An 18,632-nucleotide genomic window follows, 5' to 3' on the forward strand; every position below is an offset into this window, starting at 1 on the left:
AGTATGTGCTACAAATAGTTTGCTGCTCTGCAATGTAATAGCAATAGTACTTAGACTTTTATACTACTTCACAGCCCTCTCTAAGCAGTTTACAGAGTCAGCATATTGCCCCCAACAATCTGAGTCCTCATTTTACCAACCTCGGAAGGATGGAAGACTAAGTCAACCTTGAGCCAGTGAGAATCGAACTGCTGGCAGTCAGCAGAATTAGCCTGCAATACTGCATTCTAAGTACTGCGCTACCACAGCTCATGCTACATATGTGTGTTAATATAAGAGTTTTGAATTATTTAGCATTCTTCATCCAGTGCTGTATGTTACTAAACATAAAATGCCTGCCTACTGTAACTCTCACAGCATTTCAGACAGAAGACTAAAAATATTTAACATGGGAAACTTGCAAAGTTACAGCCATTGTTCTACTAGATGTGCATCCTACTGTACTTAATAAAACATGCATAATATTGTAGCGAAATCATTAATTTTTCCTAAACTATGATAATTTTAAATAATCTATTATGTTTTGTTTTATATATTGTTAAGTTCCATCAAAATCAGTGACAGGATGTAAGACTTTTTAAAAGCTGAATAAATATATCAGGAATCATTCTTTGCTGATTAAAATGCATTGTCTCCCCACCGCATCCCCAAAACAAATGTGTCTCAGACACAGATTTAAGAGGATAAAGGGGCAAAAGGCTGCAGCTTTATTAATGGAATCTATAGGGAAGGAGATGTTCCTGAGATTGAAATGTCCGATTATTTAGAGCAGGGTTTCTCAACCTTAGCAACTTTAAGATGGATGGACTTCAACTCCCAGAATTCCCCAGCCAGCAAAACCAGTAACTCAGGCCTCTTCCATTTGTGTACTTGTAATCCAGGCCACATTAGTACTATCACTTGGCTAATGGGTTCAAATCATGATTCACATTATAGAATGAAGCACCACTGGAGGATGCATTGATGCAATTTCTATTAGTGTTGGAAATATCAGCTATATCCAAGAGCAGTCTGTAGATGACAAACATAAGTTTGATGTAACTTCCTGTGGTTGTCTCCTGCGGCATATATACAGTGTATCATTTATTATTGTTTTTCTGTTTGAATAGTTGTTTTTTCTCAATAGATAGATGGATATAGATTTAATTAATCGCTATAGATACTTAAATAATTCATACTATTCGTCATCTAAGAATTAGCAGACATTCTACATAGCGCCTGCTTTTCCATGTTTTCTCTTTTCAAGAGAACTATTAACTTTTCATAATTAACCTATGCCAGTTGGAGAAAGCCAGGAACCTTTTTTGCTGGAATTAATTATCCAATTGCAAAATTGCATACCTTAACATATTTTCCCATATCTGTATGCAAATTCAGTGGAAACTGTAGCCCAATGTATCAGAGACAAAAGTATTTTTATTAATAAATGTTTTGCCCGCATTTGAGGATAAATAATACAAGATATATCTTTTCACTTGCCAGGTTTGTTGCAGTTCTCTGTTGGGCAGCCTCCTTCAGGTACTGATGAAACCATTCTTTCAGCCATGACAGCACCCCACATTACTATCAAGGAAGAAATAGGACAAGTCAGCTTGCTTGTTGTTCGAGCACAAGGCCTTCTTGGGACAATTGTGGCACAATACAGAACAGTTGCACTAACAGCATTCAGCCCTCAAGATTATCAGGTATGTGATAATACCTGATATAGGCCAGTTAGCTTCAATGAGTTTATCATTGAAATAGTATGTCCAATGTATACTTGTCAGTGTTTCAGAGTAAAGGGAATAGTTGGGATTGCTGCTAGGATACTGCTGTCCCTGCTACCTATGGGATTCTTGTCTTAGCTTCTGCATTCCATGGCTGAATTGGTAATAGAGTTCCCTAGGCTGTTGGTGCCTGGTCATTTTAATTTGGCACCCTATGATGCTGAGTCCAAGTTGGCTCAGATGTTTGTGGCCTCTATGGCAACTATGGACCTGTCCCAAGTAAATGACAGCTTGACACATATAGTGGCCTCATGTGGATCTTTTAACAGCTTTTTTTCCCTACAGGGAATTACAGGGACCTTGGAATTTCTGCCAGGAGAAAGATACAAGCACATTCTTGTGAACATTACAGACAATTCTCTCCCTGAGCTAGAAAAGTCTTTCAAAGTAGAATTGCTGAATCCAGATGGGGCAGGTAAATGTTTATGGAATAATAATAATAATAATAACACATTCTGTCTCTTTGGGGATTGAAATTTAGTTACATTTAATTCATTCTGGTGAAACTCAAAAATAACTTGAATTTTCTTTTAGAAAAGCATTAGATGTTTAATTTTCTGTTGAAAATATTAGTTGCATTTCTTCACTGTTGTTAAACAAGATACTCCACATAAAGTAGGTACTATACAGTGTATACACAGGGACGCGGTGGCTCAGTGGGTTAGGACGCTGAGCTTGTCGATCAGAAGGTTGGCAGTTTGGCGGGTCGAATCCCAAGTGCCGTGTAACAGAGTGAGTGCCTGTTACTCATCCCAGCTTCTGCCAACCTAGCAGTTCGAAAGCACGTAAAAATGCAAGTAGAAAAATAGGGACCACTATGGTGGGAAGGGGTGTCTAGTCATGCTGGCCACATGACCATGGAGACGTCCTCGGACAAGCGCTGGCTCTTCGGCTTTGAAACGGAGATGAGCACCGGCCCCTAGAGTCGGAAACGACTAGCACGCATGTGTGGGGGAGCCTTTACCTTTACCTTTTATACAGTGTATGTTGTCAGGTACCACGATAGTAGGGGCTCTGTTTTAGCCATCACTTTATCTGACACATGATTATCTGAAGCTTCATGAAAACATGAAATAATAAGTATTCAATAGCTTTATGGTAACTCCAGAACTGACACCAGTTCTTGTCCTTGATTACCTCTAATGCCATGGAAGTACAGGCACTTCTTTTTCACAGGCACTTCTTTTGCTGCATGTACTTCTGGCTGATCTTTTTTAAAAAAATCGAATCTTGTTAAAAAGTCAGCTAAGGCACCCCCAGAAATTACTGGGCTATACAGACTAGACTGTAAATAATAATAATAATAATGAAAACAATGTAAAAGTGCTTTTGCCTTGTTGTGAAGAAAACTGCATGGAGTTAAGATCAATTTGAGGAAGTCTATTCCATTAGTAAATAAATCCTTATTTGTTTTAATATTATTTTCATAACATATTAATTCAGAGAATTTTGATTTATAAATTCTGCCTTTTCCAATTTCTTTGCTTTTTCACTTACCAGGTATGTGTCATTCTTAGTTAAAGACAGTTGATACAAGTAGCTAACGGGAAAAAAAAATATAATCTTTGGCTTTTAGTAACTTAAGCTTTCAAAATTCTTTTAATTTTTTCAAGCTTATCTTCTTTGTTGACATTTGCCCCAGATACTTTGAAATGCTATCTATCATCTGCATTTTATATATGTATATGTACTGTGTATCTTTGTCTTTTTAAAGTTTCTGAATTCTTTAATGGTGGCAGTGGTAGTGGTGATGGTGATTTCTACTTCCTTCCTCCTGTCCATCAATATGGTAAGCAGTGATTTCTGGACTTTTCCCCTCTCTCAGAGCTATGCTTCACTGTTTTAAAACCGTGTTTTTCAAATTTGTCAACTTTATGATGTTTTGATTTCAACTCCCAGCATTCTGGCTACTTTAAAAGAAACTGCACAATAACGTACAATTACACCTTAATAAGAATTCAGCCTTTTCCCCTTCTTATTCAAAGTCAGATGTTTAATTTCAAAGTATATTACCAGATTTATTTTTCCGGGGGCATAAGGAAAGCTCTCTGTGTTCGAAGGCACTTTTCAGATCCCCTTTGCCCCTGGCATGGTAAGAAAGCTCCCATGCCAGCCTCCCACATTTCTGTCATGATGATTTACATGCAAAATGGTTTTAAAGACTCCTCTGTTCCCTAATTCTCCTCCGGACCCAGAAAAGGCAGGGAAGCTTGCTGAATAAGTTAAACAATAATACTGAGTTGAAAAAAAGAGGAGTCCTTTGAAATGCCTCAAGTTGGAGATATATTTCAATAATGGAATTTATTCCATTTAATATCTTCTAATCTATGAAAGAGGATTTTCAATGTTAGATGAATGCTGTAGGGAGGCAGTGTCAGAAAAGCTACTTTTTCTAAATAATGTTTGTCTACACCTGCCTGTGTGTTTAGGGTTGCAACTCAAACCTTTTGAGATACATTAAATAAAATCTGTTTCAGCTAAGTTACATTTATTTTGATACCGGATACTAAGTTTCGGGTATTATAAGTGAAGATGTGATCCAATTAATTGGTTAGTATTGATGCATAATATATATATATTATCCTTGATATCAGTAGGCAATCTGGGAATAGCATCTCATATCATAGTGACTATTGAAGCCTCTGACAATGCACATGGGGTCTTTGAGTTCGGTGCTGAATCCCTCTCTCAAAGTGGAGTGGAGCCTGAAGATGGAAGAGGAAACATCACATTTGAGGTCTGCAGTCCCATATACTACTCTTGAGTTTGCATACTTTACTTGTTATAGAAATCCTCCATGGTTATATTTTTTTTCCCCAAAATAGGGTTTCTTTTGCTGATAACTAGTTGTCATGATCTCTGTTTCCACCCTCTCTAATAGGCAGGGATACCTGAGTTTTACAACAGGATATTAGAAATACCTTATTTTTATTTACTTATAGCACTCATGTTAGTGATACTCTAGTAGCATTCGTATTAGTGATACTCCAGTTCAGTGTCAAGATGCAAGACTGACAGGATAATTATATACAAAGGTCATGAGACAGGGAATTATGAATGTATGGCAGAAAGGTTATAAAAACTGCCTGGAAATCTTGTCTCAAATTTATTTTGCTGATTAAAATTGTGAACATGCATCTGTGTAATATGTAAAGTGGCCTAGGAATCTTTGTCTAGCTAAGTGATTTAGTTATTTGTCTTACATGATACAATAATGATGAAGTATTGCTTTGCTTTTCAGGTTATTAGACATCATGGTGCATTGTCTCAGGTGACATTATATTGGTTCATAGTGCCAAATGATACTGAAGATGTGACTGCAACAAGTGGCAACATAATATTCCATGTGGAGCAAAGAAAAGCAAATTTAACTGTACATATTTTGTCTGATGAAATTCCAGAACTGGACAAGACATTTTCAGTTTATATCATTAATGTTACACATGGGCGACTTGGAGTTCACACAAATGCTACATTGACTATTCTTGCAAATGATGACCCATACGGACTTTTGATTTTCTCTGAAAAAAATAGGCCAATTAAAGTTGAGGAAGAAACCAAGAATGTCACCCTAACAATAGTAAGGTTGAAAGGTCAGTTGGGAGTAGTCAAGGTTACATATAGAACCATGCATGATGAAGATGACTCACTCTATCTGCCATCAAATATTGCAAGGGCAACATTGGGGAAAGATTATCTGCCCATTTCAGGATTTGTAATCCTTCCAGCCAACGAAAGTGAAGCTACACTACACCTCCCTATTCTGGATGATGATGAACCAGAGCAATCTGAATCTGTATTTGTTGAGCTTCTTGGTGCTACTTTGATAGGAGAAGTCAGTCATCAGCCAAGTAAGGCTAAATCTGTTTTTTATTCAGTAATATTTAAAGCATAACTCAAATTATATTTTCTTTACAAAATTATATTTAGCAACATTATACGTGACTAAAACCACTTTGGTTTAATAGTTAAGGTACTGAGCTAGGAATGAGAAAATCTGTCTTCTACTCCTGTCTTAGGCACAGAAGCCAGCTGGTTGACTTTGAGCCACACTTTCTCAGCTCTAGAAAGAAGGCAATAATTCTGAAAAAGTTGCCAATAAAAATGGATGGACTTGTCTATGTAGTCACCAGGAATCAAATTAACTCCCTCATTTACACATGTTCACACCCAACCATGACCATTCTGTGCCTTGGTTTTGTTTTTTTTAACCATTGCAAATCCAATTGTAGAATCTGCTGCTGATTAATGTCATAGGTTCACTTTACTGTAAAACTAAAGCTGGCTAGTAGAAACAACTAAATAATAGAGGAAAGTAATAATTGAAGCTATAGCAGAGCAGGTAGACCAGACATGTCAAACACAAGGCCCGGGGGCCAGATCCGGCCTGCTAAGTGGTTTCATGTGGCCCACGAAGCCATCCTGGAAACAGTGAGGGAATGGCCCCCACTGCCTTGGCCCTGGCCCAGAGACTCTCCTTCTGCCCGAGACCCTCAGATCTGTCCCACTCCTGCCCAGGCCCCCATAGGCACTCTTGATGCGAACGATGTAGAGCTGGCCATGCCCACCCAGTAGGCCATACGCACTCTAGCCACACACACCCAGTAGGCCACACCCACCCTGGCCATACCCACCCAGCCCCATAAGGGCAACCTCAATGCTGATGTGGCCCTCAATGAAATTGAGTTTGACACCCCTGAGGTAGACTGTGATGTGCGTATCCTCACATTTCCATAACATAGATACCACATTGATAAAGAAATGAAATTCTTTCTATTAGCCATGAAGTGACAAGATCCATGCTGATATTTTTAAAAATGATGTCCGATGTGGTAATGAACCAATGGAAATAAGCCATGAATATTGCTTTGGTCATGCATTCCCACCCCTTCCACATTTATCTTCCTCTCTCTGTATACTGTACATTAATGGTTATTTGGACTGTGCAAATAACATTGCTATAATTACTGCAAATCAGAACAAATGTCCTTAGAAAATCATTGCTTACTTTTCCACAACAGTAGATATAAGGTGGTTATTTTATTGTGAAATTCTAGTGTATTGTTAAATTGGAAATCCTTCAAATTCTTCTCTATTTCAGTTTCAGATTCTCCTCGCCTTGGATCTACCACTAGTACAATTGCTCATATAATTATCAATGCCAATGATGATGCTTTTGGAACATTACAGCTCTCTGCACTGGCTGTCCAAGTACCTGAAAATTATATTGGACCAATAATCAATGTCACAAGGACTGGAGGAATCTTTGCAGATGTTTCAGTGAAATTTAGAGCAGTGCCAATTACAGCAACTGCTGGTAAGAGATGGATTACAATGCAACGGCAAAAATGTACAACAGCTATAAGCAAATGGCAAGAATATTATCAGAAAGCTTTACATGGAATATGTCTGCATGTCATAGAATCCTTAAGCATGTTCAGAAATTCAAATGTTTCTTTCTTATTTGTTGCTCGTCCAGTTCAAACCATATCAGTGATAAAAGGAGTTGTATTCATTGGTCTGTTCCCACTACTCATTTTTGCTAACTACCTCCATGCATTGAGGCAAAAGATCTAAACTGGCGAGCGCACTTTACATAGTCTTCCCTCTTGATGCCACCATCTCAATGTGTAGATAACACAGGAAGGATATTATAATCCAGTGTAGCCTCTTGTGCCAGATGACTGAAATATTTACCTTCTTGCTTCATTCTGATATCTGCTAATATGGCTTTATAATGTAAGATATAAAAAATGTTTCAGCATGGAATAAACAAAAGAAAAACATACAGCATGGCACACATGGTCCTTTGCTGAATTCAGGTTTACATGATCATTCTGTCATATGTTTTAATTTAAATTTCTTTGTAACCTATTGTGTTGATTAACCTAAAATCATCTCCCAGGTTTTCCAGATATATTGTTCTCATGGTAAAACAAATTAATTTGATGACAAGGCATGCCAGCTTTTGAAAAAAAAAAACAATTCAGATCAGACAATATCAATTATCCATATACACTCTATTTTGGATACCTGTTTTCAGTAGACCGTGTGCCCAAACATTATTTCTTCAAAGAAGGTTTGCGTTGTAGTAATATGAAATATAGAAAGACTAAAAACGTGAATTCATTGTTGCAAGCGTATTCTGTATTACCTTCTCCAACCTTTCTCATAGATTCTGCTCATCAGATCTGAATTTCAAATAATACAAAGAAATAGTATCATCATGTTTTTGAATGGGCATCTTTGTTATACACAGGTGAAGACTACAGTGTAGCTTCCTCAGATGTTGTCTTACTAGAAGGAGAGACCAGCAAAGCTGTGCCAATTTATATAATTAATGATATGAACCCTGAAAGGGAGGAGTCCTTTCGTGTGCAGCTGCTCAATCAGACAACAGGCGGAGCACTACTTGGGAGTCTAACTCAGGCAGTTATAACTATTGAGGCTTCGGATGATCCATTTGGTTCTTTTGGTAAGGTGGCATTTAAATATTAATAAAACCATCTATGAATTCAAGAATATCACAGTAAGATTAATGTTTAAATCTACCTTTCATCTCAACAATATTTCTTTTCAAAATATTTTATGGGCGCTTTTTCCTTTTTTGAAAACACTTCCTCAGAAACCATGATAAAATATTGTAGATTATTGTCAGTACTCTCACACTGGACTTTACAATTTTAAATTTAAGACTTAAACATTACAACCCATGCAATCTTTTCTTTTTGTCTCATGAGAAGTACTGTGACCCAACCCCCCAGAAAGAAGACTTTAGTCCTCCTCTCTGCGCCCCTCTCTGCCTCCCTTCCCTAAATCTTGACTTGTTCTCTTGTGCACTCTGTGAAATTAGGCTATCCTTTTGTGGTATTATAGAAGACTTTACAAAAGCAAGATGAATACAAATCAAAAGAGAGACAGGGGAGGAGCAGACCCTATTTTAAATCTACTTTTTAGTCTACTTCACAGGGTTCTGGTGAAGTTAAAAGGTTTATATTCTTCCTATTCACCTCAAGCTATTAGTAATCAAACAAGAATATAAATATTTAAATACAGTGATATTAAAGGCATAGGCCATTGTTCACTTTTGTTAACCAACAGTTGGAGAAAGATTGAGCTAGTTAGCATTCTGAGCCAGCAGGGAAATTTTTCAATACCACTTTAGAGTTGGATCTGAAACATTTTATGAACATTTTCATTTTCCTTTTCTTCAAGTTTCCATTAAAGAGAGATTATTAAACGAAGACATTTGTAGAAGATTTATCAGTACTGTCTCTACCTTAATGTCATAATATTCTGTTCTGTGGAATCTGCTGCCTCTTGTTTGAATGAGGATGAGGCTCCTTGGGCAGCAAAAATGCAGGTGCTGCATTTCTGGTGCTGGATTTCCATTGATTCCCCCATTTTTGCTCTAATGCTGTTGGAGTGGACAAAACAGGCTTTGACTGTTAACTTAGGAAGACTACTCAAGATTATGATATGCAGTAACTTAAATAATCCAGTGATTATTTGCATTTGATTATAAAAAATAAATTTCAATTAAGATATGTATTTAAAGTATGTAATGAACAGAAAAAATAAATTACAGTGAAAAAAATTAAAGTTTCATTTTATTAGTTTTCCAGACCACTAATACAGTTGTCAAAGAACCTGAAGCCAATACAGTGTTGATCGATCTGCCAGTTATTCGCAACGCTGGAACACTTGGCAATGTGACTATTGAATGGATTGCTACCATTGATGGGCAATTTGCTGCCAGTGATTTGAAAGTCTTCTTAGGCAATATTCGATTTTCCCCTGGGGAAACCATGAAGAACTTGACATTAGAGATTCTGAATGATGATGTTCCAGAAATTGAAGAGGTAAGCTGAGAAATAAGACAAAATGTGAAAAGAAGAAATGTGTGTGTGTGTGTGTGTGTGTGTGTGTGTGTGTGTGTAAAAGTCTTGTTTATAAAAAACTTAGGTACAAATATTGGACTTGTGAAAATGCAATACTATGGAATATTGGTGATGATAGTAATAATAATGTTAATAAATATCCATTGATTTGTGGGGAGAGCAGAAATCTGAGAACTTTTTTCTATAGGACAAGATAATTGCTGGATTCTCAGTCCTCGAATGTTGATCTATAAGTCTCTTACCTTCTAGAACAATTTTTCAGAACTTATACTGAGCTGCTGCAGGGGTGAAAATTGTTTCCTTGTGTACCACTAGAACTTTCTTGATCATAGGCTTGAGAAATTTTTACATTTTAAATTGCTAATACCTTGAATATCAATAAGAACTTACGTTTTGTTTAGGTATTTTGTGGCCATGTTTAATTTTGAAATCAAACCCTGGAGCTAATGATATTTTTCTGCACCATACTAATCGTTTGTCCAAAATACTTTATAGATTATCAGAGTGGAATTAACTCAGGCTTCCAATGGAGGTACTATTGGACTATATAGACTGGCAAATATTGTAATTCCTGCCAATGATAACCCATATGGAACAGTAACCTTTCAAGAAAACCTGTATCATATTCAAGAGCCATTGGAGAGAAGTTCAATCGCAAACATAACAATAAAAAGGAGGTCTGTTTAATACCCTAATACCTTACTAGCTTATGGCTAATAATTACTTTGTTTCTCTGCAATACATTATTTATGGCAATATATTACAATTTACAGCTTACTGGAGAAAACTCTATGTACTGTAGATAAAAATGAGACAATTTTGAATAAACCAACACAAACTCCAAAACTCAAACTGTGAGAATTGATTCTAAAGTATTTTTCCTTGATCGGTTCCAAAATTGCTTGAGGCATGTACAGATTTTGCTGCAAGGAAGAGAATTCTGCAGCTTATCTAATGAATGTTTCCTCAAAAGCAGTAATTCCTACTGATTGTAATATTACTTTTCAAATAGCATTCATCATATATTAACTTTAATTAAATGTATGTATGTGTTTGTGCATATTCCTGCTTTGTAGGCATTAAGAGATATAGAATAAAATATATTATTTTTTTTATTTTAATTCCATTTATATCCCGCCCTTCTCCAAAGACTCAGGGCGGCTTACAAGCTTAGCAGTAGCCTTCATTCTATGTATATGCCTGCTTATTAGGGCTTTCACACACCCCACAAGCGGCATTATTACAAAGTCAGCTTAATTGCCCCCAACAATCTGGGTCCTCATTTTACCTACCTCGGAAGGATGGAAGGCTGAGTCAACCTTGAATTAGATATATTAGATATATTTATCTAATATATATTTTAGATATATTTATCTAATATATATTTATATACCTCCCATAGATGTAAAATGAATGCAAAATTATGTGTTAGCATATGAATATATGCTATATGAATATATATATGAATTATTTGTGAAGTGTTATATAAGTCTAAGTGCTATTGCTATTTGCATCCAGATACTTGGTGTAGAACTATGAGAACAGATTGTATGTAATTAGGCAAACCTAACTGAAACACATCAATAGTAACATTACAAAATAATAAGTTTTATTTTCTGGTTCTATGTGTCATAAAGATTAAATAAATAAGGGTGGTGTTCTATGATACTTGCTGTTTTGCATATGTGTGTCGAAATATGAATATTGGAAACCCTGACTGAATTCTAAGGTAGGAAAAACATGTTTCCAATGAAAAATTTCAAGGAAGGCACAGCAAATTAATCAGAGAACGCCAATGAATGTAGTTCAGAAGTAAGGACACCAGGGAATGCTCTTGAATGAGATCATAGAAAGGACTTCTAGTCTGAATAAACTTAGAACATATAAGCCTACACATCTAAAGCCCCCCCCCCATTTTTTTGTAAAACCTAGGGAAAATACCCTTCCTTTAATCCCTATTTCTTAGCTTCCCTTTCTGCTTTTTATCCTAAGCATCTGAAGTAAGATTACAATATCCTGTAAAGAATCCTATTTAACAGTTCAAACATAACAGTTCAAAGCTATGTTTTGTTTTTGGTTTTTTGCATCCCCCATCCCCTCAAATTTAACTATGATAACTATATCACAAAAACTGTTCTAATCATTATTTAATTTTGTCATTTGTTTAATTTGTAGCGGTGGAAGATTTGGTCAGCTGATGATATTTTACAGCACTTCAGATATTGATTTCCTAACTCTTGCACAAGAGCAAGGGCTGGATGTATTAGGCTATTATGAAGCACCTATACAAGGAATTCCAGATGAGAGTCATGTGACCAGAGTGAATCTTTTACTAGCCAATGATTCTCTGTACACTTGTGCTATTCTCTGTTTGAAAGAGCAAGCCTGCTCAGCTTTTTATTTCTCTGGTATTTCTGAAATTCCATCATGTTTTTGGGTGGCATCTTGGAGTAGCTCAATAACCAACAACTCAGGATTCTGGATATACAAGAAAAACCTTACCACCTTAACTGCTATTTTCAGTACACAAGCAATTGCTAATAATGACTACGAGCCTGTTACCAGCCAGTGGGTGATCATGGAAGAAGGAGAAGAATTTGCAAACCTCACAGTCTCCATATTACCTGATGATTTTCCGGAACTGGATGAGAAGTTTGCCATTTCTTTGTTACAAATTGTGCTGATAAATGTCACTGCTAGCATTGAAAATCAGCCAGTCATAGGGCAACCAAACACCTCTACAGTTGTAATACTAATGAATGGGGATGCTTTTGGTGTGTTTGTAATTTATAGCATCAGTCCCCATTCAACTGAGAATGGTGTTTATGTGGAAGTAGAAGAATGGCCTCAGAATACTGTGCAGTTGATGATACATAGAACAGAAGGTAGTCTGGGACAGGTGATGGTGGAATGGAGCATTAGTGGTGGCACAGCTACCCCAAATCTGGATTTTATAGGTGATGGAGAAGTCCTGATTTTTGCAGAAGGTAAGAAATTTGGAAGAATCCTCTAATTAAAAACTCAGTATGCTACTGTCCTGTACAATCATTGCCATATATCAAGCTTTATAGTGATTTACAGCAGACATGTCAGACTCACGACATCACGTGACATCGCACAACATATCAGAGCTTTTTCTCCGTTGCTGACAATGGGGTGGGCGTGGTTTCCTGATGACACGTCCAGCCCGCGGGCTGGCAGTTTGACACCCCTGATTTACAGGAAGATTGTAAGAAAATACACATGACATCTCACTGAAGGTTATCATCCATAAATTATAGTTTTGAATTCCAGCATTTAAAACTCATTAAATATAGGTATTTTATGCCGCTTGAAATACAGTCTTAAAAGGATTTCATACTACCTTTTCTAAAATGACTAAAATTTCAATTATATTTATAGAAGATATCTCTGTGTGTGTAGAATTGTCAACAAGTGTTCAGTCATATAAAATAAGAGATGATTTGTAATTTTGATATACCTTTGAGACAGTTTACAACTAACAATTTAGGTACCAAAAATCTTGCTACTCAGGGAGTGATGTGTACTTGAGTCCTTATAATAAATATTTGGTTAGTTGAGATATGGGGTGGTATTGCCTGATTTGAAGGAGATGGCAATGTACCCTTTCCTTTAAAAACCAGCACTGAACCCTAGAGTCATGAACAATTTTTATCCAGTCCCTTACCTTTGGGGAAAATGTTGTGGAAAAGGTAATGTCTTCAGTTTCAACAGGCCCTGGAACAAATGAATTCTATAGATTCCTGGGAGACAATAAGTTTGGGAATAGCACTGATCATGCTTACTGAGGACTTTTGGCAGATCTGGGATGGGTATTGTGCAACCATCCTAGTTCGTCTTGGCTTCTCACTAGTTTTGATGCTAGCAACAATGGTATCCTTCTGGACTGCTAAAGGGATTAGAATTAATCCCATTTTCTGTGGAGATTCCTCTCCTTTTTCTGTAGTCAGCTTCAGTTAGTGTTGAAGGAGGGGATAAGTTGAGTCTTGACACATGGGAGGCCTCTGGGATCCATGCTTTCACCCCTCCTTTTGAACATCTACCTAAGGCCATTGGGTAAGGTCACTGTTGGATTGGAATCAGATATCATTAGTATGCTAATGATATCCAGATGATGCTTTCAAGTTTTTCTCAGTATCTGGAAGTTACAGTATCTGCATGAAAAGAAACATTCTAAAGCTCAACCCTGAGAAGACTGGATATTAGGATCACTGGGTCCTATCTTTACTCTTGTACAGAGTTGTACTTCCATCTTTGGAACCAGTATATAATTTGGATGTCTCTTTGGACTCACTGCACCTGCTTGAGGACACATATCTTCCTTGTGGCCAGAAAGATTTGCACAAATTAATCTCGTGAGCAAATTGTGCTCATAATCTGTATAGGGATGCCCTAGAACCGCTATTCATACAATGGCCACTCATTTTGGATTATAGTGGTGCATTCTACATAGGCTGCCTTAGAAGATAACTCAGAATCTTCAGCTCCTCCAGAATGCAGTGGTAGACAGTTATAGGCAAAACATAGCAAGTCTGCTTCATGACTTGGTTTAGTTACCAAGAGCCTTCTGCGTATAATTCAGGGTTTGGGTTACTATCTACAAACTTGTTCATACTGTAGTGCCTATGTCAAGGTTCTGACAGACAGAGACAAATAAAGCACAAGTCCGAGGCTTGCAAATTCCTCAAATAACATGTTTATTAGTTAAAAGTATTGCCACATCAAAAGTGAAGCAAAGTCTGAAGACACATGTAATAATTCCCCAATACAAAGTTAAGAAATCTCACCTCTAAAGCTATGGAAGCAACTACATTCCTCAATATATCTTCTTGGTGGGCTTTTCACAAAATGCTCAGCCTGCAGTCTCGGGAGCAGCCAATGACCTTGGTTCCCATAGGACAAAAGAATATTTTGACTAGCCAAGCACCTGGCAATCCCCCCTCCCACCTTTTTATGTGTCAACTGAAAATGAATAGGGAAAATGGCTACAGCCATGTTTATTTTTAAAGTTGACAGCCTAGTTATCTGAAGGGCCCATCTTTCTTCCACCATTTCTGCTCATCCTTTATGATTGGGTAGTGTCAGGATGCTTCTGGTCCTATTGATTAAATGCTTTCTTCTGAAGGGACCGAGGAAGCAGGTTTTTTCTGACACTTTGATCCAAATTTACATTCTGATGCTACCTTGGAAATTTGATCAGGATTGTGCCCTTCAAAACTCTGCCTAGCCTAAATAAATACCCCATTAAAATAAATAAAGTGTTTTACAATTTTACCCCCATCCCAGTCCAATTTGTCAAAGTGGCATTTTATTTTCAGAGATTAAAACAGTTATCTCATTCAACATGTTCTTTATCTGGGAACCTCAATGTGATTTTCTTTCCATATAATTCAAAATAGAAATGAAAACATCACGGTAGAAGAGAGAATAAGACATTGATTTAGTTCATGTTACAATAACCAAGGAAAGAAATACAGGTAGCCCTCATTTAGCAACTGCCTAATTTGGCAACTGTTTTTGGTTACGACAATGTTGGAAAAAGTAACTTCACAACCAGTCCTTGAATTTATGATTTTCAGGACTTTAAAGCAAAGGAAAACTGAAGATCATAAGCCCAGTCGAAGTATTTAACTTCGCTGAACAACCAAGTTTTCAATCCCAATTGTGATAGCTAAACAAGGACAATCTATACTACATTTTAAGATTCCATGTCCATCTATAATGGGGAATAGGGTTTATTTGTTGTCTTAAGATTTTGCACATTTTGAATATCTTAACATTCTAATTCTCCAAGACACTATTTTTTTTTAGCAAAGGAATATTTTCTACATTCATAGGAGAATTTTAAGAAACATCAATGATTAAGTAAAAAGGGATATAAAGGAACAGTTTTAAATAGTACTATATGCTAAAGCTGCTTTGTTTATATGCTTTTATCTAGAAAGCTTCTTGGTTTATCTAAGAGAAGTAAGGGTTCTTCTAAACATTGGAATGTTTGCTACAAAACATAAAGTGCTCTAATTTTTCTTACCAGGTGAGACAAAAAAGCCAGTCACTCTGACTATTCTAGATGACTCTGACCCCGAAGATGATGAAACCGTTCAGATTACTTTGACCCACACTGAAGGTGGTAGCCGTATTTTACCCAGTTCAGCCACTGTCACAGTGGTGATTTTGGCCAATGACAACGTAGCAGGAATTCTTAGTTTTCAAACATCCTCAAGATCTGTAATTGCTCATGAAGGTGGGTTTGTCTCCATTTTCGCTTCTCTTTCTTTGTGAGTGATTAAACTTTGAATTTAGGCTTTCTCTCATCTTGATCAATCTGTTGCTTAGAAAAACAGAAAGAGGAATTTGATCAATTTATTTGCCTTAATATGATGAATTTATCCCTAAGAAAAAAAAAATCTATCCCTAGAAATTAATATTATGTAATAATATACAAATTTACAGTATGGGAGGAATTGCACAGGAATCTGCTTATTGCCAATTCTCCATATTCTGAAAGACTTGAAAACACATGAATGAGAAAAAGGCTGAAGTTTTTTTTATCTGTGATGAAATATACTACAATTGTATAGTATATACAACAAATGTTTACATTAATACTTGAGGAATATATTGTGATTAACGTTATTTGCATTTGTTGATAATATTTTTTCTTTTTTTTAAGTCAGCAATTCTATAGTAGCTATTACAGTTAAAGTAAATGGTTGGTAGGTAGGTGAGGAGATAAACAGATGAGACTTCAGGATTTGGGGTGATTTACAATAATAGAAGGGATGGAGAAAAAAGTCTGGATTTAGCCTGTGTTATATTCTGTTTTGTATACATAACCCTTTTACATGGAAGACCAACAGACCACTTTTGGAAGTCATCATAATTGATTCAGCGGTGCTCTGTGTTTGTCTCTTTAGTCCTTTCTCTTCTACCTTAATGATTATAAATAGTTTATGAAAGCAAATATAAGTTGATAAGTAAAAAGAGCCATCTGTGAGCATGAGAAAATTGCACGAACAATATGATGGTTGATAAGATCTTTGTACTCATAATTTTATTCCTTCCATCTCTCTGGTAAAATCATATCAACATTTGAAAGATAAATCAGAGCTAATTACACAATGATAGCAATAACTGTATATTATATATTATTTGGGGACGCGGTGGCTCAGTGGGTTAGGACGCTGAGCTTGTCGATCGGAAGGTCGGCAGTTTGGCGGGTCGAATCCCGAGTGCCGCGTAACAGAGTGAGCGCCTGTTACTCGTCCCAGCTTCTGCCAACCTAGCAGTTCGAAAGCACGTAAAAATGCAAGTAGAAAAATAGGGACCACTACGGTGGGAAGGTAACAGCGTTCCATGCGCCTTTGGCGTCTAGTCATGCCGGCCACATGACCACGGAGATGTCCTCGGACAAGCGCTGGCTCTTCGGCTTTGAAACGGAGATGAGCACCGGCCCCTAGAGTCGGAAACGACTAGCACGCATGTGCGGGGGAACCTTTACCTTTACCTTTATATATTATTTGTGGAGAATGTCATTTGTTCAGATTTCTAAAGTTTGGAATCCATTCCTTAGAGACCAGAATACTGCCTAGGAATGAATAATATCATTAAGCATGCAAACTGCATTAAGCTAAGTCATTCCAGGGTTATCTGCAGGATCACCTTTTCCTGAGAATATCTACCCATCAGATAGGGTAGGCATGTTCCTAATCCCTTCCACTAAGTATTGCCATCTGATGGAAGCTAGTAAGCATGCTTTTCTATGGCAGCCCCTGCCCAATGGAACACTCTGCCACCTGAAATTTGGCAGGACTCTATCCTCTTCACCTTCCATAAAGCCTTGAAGACCTGGCTCCCCCACCACCACCAAGTGCTAGGATAAGATAGGATAATGACACATTAGAGCAGGGGTGTCAAACTCAATTTCATTGAGGGCCGCATCAGCATTGCGGTTGCCCTCAAGGGGCCGGGTGGGTGTGGCCTGGGTGGGCATGGCCTACTGGGTGGAGTGCATATGGCCTACTGGGTGGGCAAGGCCAGCTCTACATTGTTTGCATCAAGAGTGCCTATGGGGGCCTAGGCAGGAGTGGGACAGATCTGAGGGTCTCTGGCAGAAGGAGGGTCTCTGGGCCAGGGCCAAGGCAGTGGGGGCCTTTCCCTCACTGTTTCCAGGATGGCTTCGTGGGCCACATGAAACCACTTTGTGGGCCGGATCCGGCCCCCAGGCCTTGTGTTTGACATGTCTGCATTAGAGGGTTGACTTGGCACCAGGTCTTTGTTGCAATGTTCTAATCTGTTCTGCTTTATAGTTTTAATATGATTTTAAATCTTTTAACGATTGATTGGGAGCCTCCCCGATTTGGTTAGATAGGCAGCTTTACAGTATGTGACAAATAAATAAATAAATAAATAAATAAATAAATAGGAAGCTAATTACCATCCCAATATGTATAGTAGTGAACATAAACCTATAAAAGCTATAAATTCTGCTAGCACCAGTTTTCTCATGCTCATGGGTAGAAAACCTTTGCTAGAGAAACTCGGTCTAAAAAGCAAGCAGTAAGTCTGTATCTCAATTTTTACTTGTTAAGAATTGTTGTTGCAGGTTTTTTTTCCTGATTTATGTATTTTACAGTCATTTAACAGCAAATCAGATAACGGAAACAATTAATCAGAAAGACATATGTATTATATATGTATTATATTTATAAACAGTAAAATATACATCATTTAACAGGGTGTTAGAACTGAGGGAAACATTCTGACAGGAGAACACGCGGGAACTTTGACAGCTGTCAAAGTTCCCCGCACAGCGCAGGCGCAACCACTGACAGCTCGCGGCTGTCATAACACCGGACCATGCGGAAGCCTGAGCTGTCAAGAGAAGACGACGCGGATTGGTCCGGATTGACGCGGCGCCAAAATGAACGCTCCTGATTGGCCC

The 18,632-nt window shown here is 37.5% G+C and overlaps 1 protein-coding gene across 1 annotated transcript in view; it reads left to right on the plus strand.

The window, feature by feature from the left end:
• ADGRV1 (adhesion G protein-coupled receptor V1) overlaps positions 1–18,632 on the plus strand; it is a gene marked incomplete at its 5' end in the record, with an annotated part of 265,197 nt that overhangs the window by 45,349 nt on the left and 201,216 nt on the right. Inside the window, 11 exons of the mRNA XM_081318856.1 lie at positions 1,483–1,685; positions 2,052–2,181; positions 3,481–3,555; positions 4,364–4,503; positions 5,008–5,617; positions 6,868–7,083; positions 8,026–8,241; positions 9,384–9,628; positions 10,163–10,344; positions 11,843–12,654; positions 15,723–15,932. Coding sequence (XP_081174982.1) covers positions 1,483–1,685; positions 2,052–2,181; positions 3,481–3,555; positions 4,364–4,503; positions 5,008–5,617; positions 6,868–7,083; positions 8,026–8,241; positions 9,384–9,628; positions 10,163–10,344; positions 11,843–12,654; positions 15,723–15,932 — 3,039 coding nt within the window. The remainder of the gene's footprint in view (positions 1–1,482; positions 1,686–2,051; positions 2,182–3,480; positions 3,556–4,363; positions 4,504–5,007; positions 5,618–6,867; positions 7,084–8,025; positions 8,242–9,383; positions 9,629–10,162; positions 10,345–11,842; positions 12,655–15,722; positions 15,933–18,632) is intronic.

This window comes from Vipera berus (assembly GCF_964194415.1).
Source record: "Vipera berus genome assembly, chromosome: 2".
NCBI classification, from domain to species: domain Eukaryota; kingdom Metazoa; phylum Chordata; class Lepidosauria; order Squamata; family Viperidae; genus Vipera; species Vipera berus.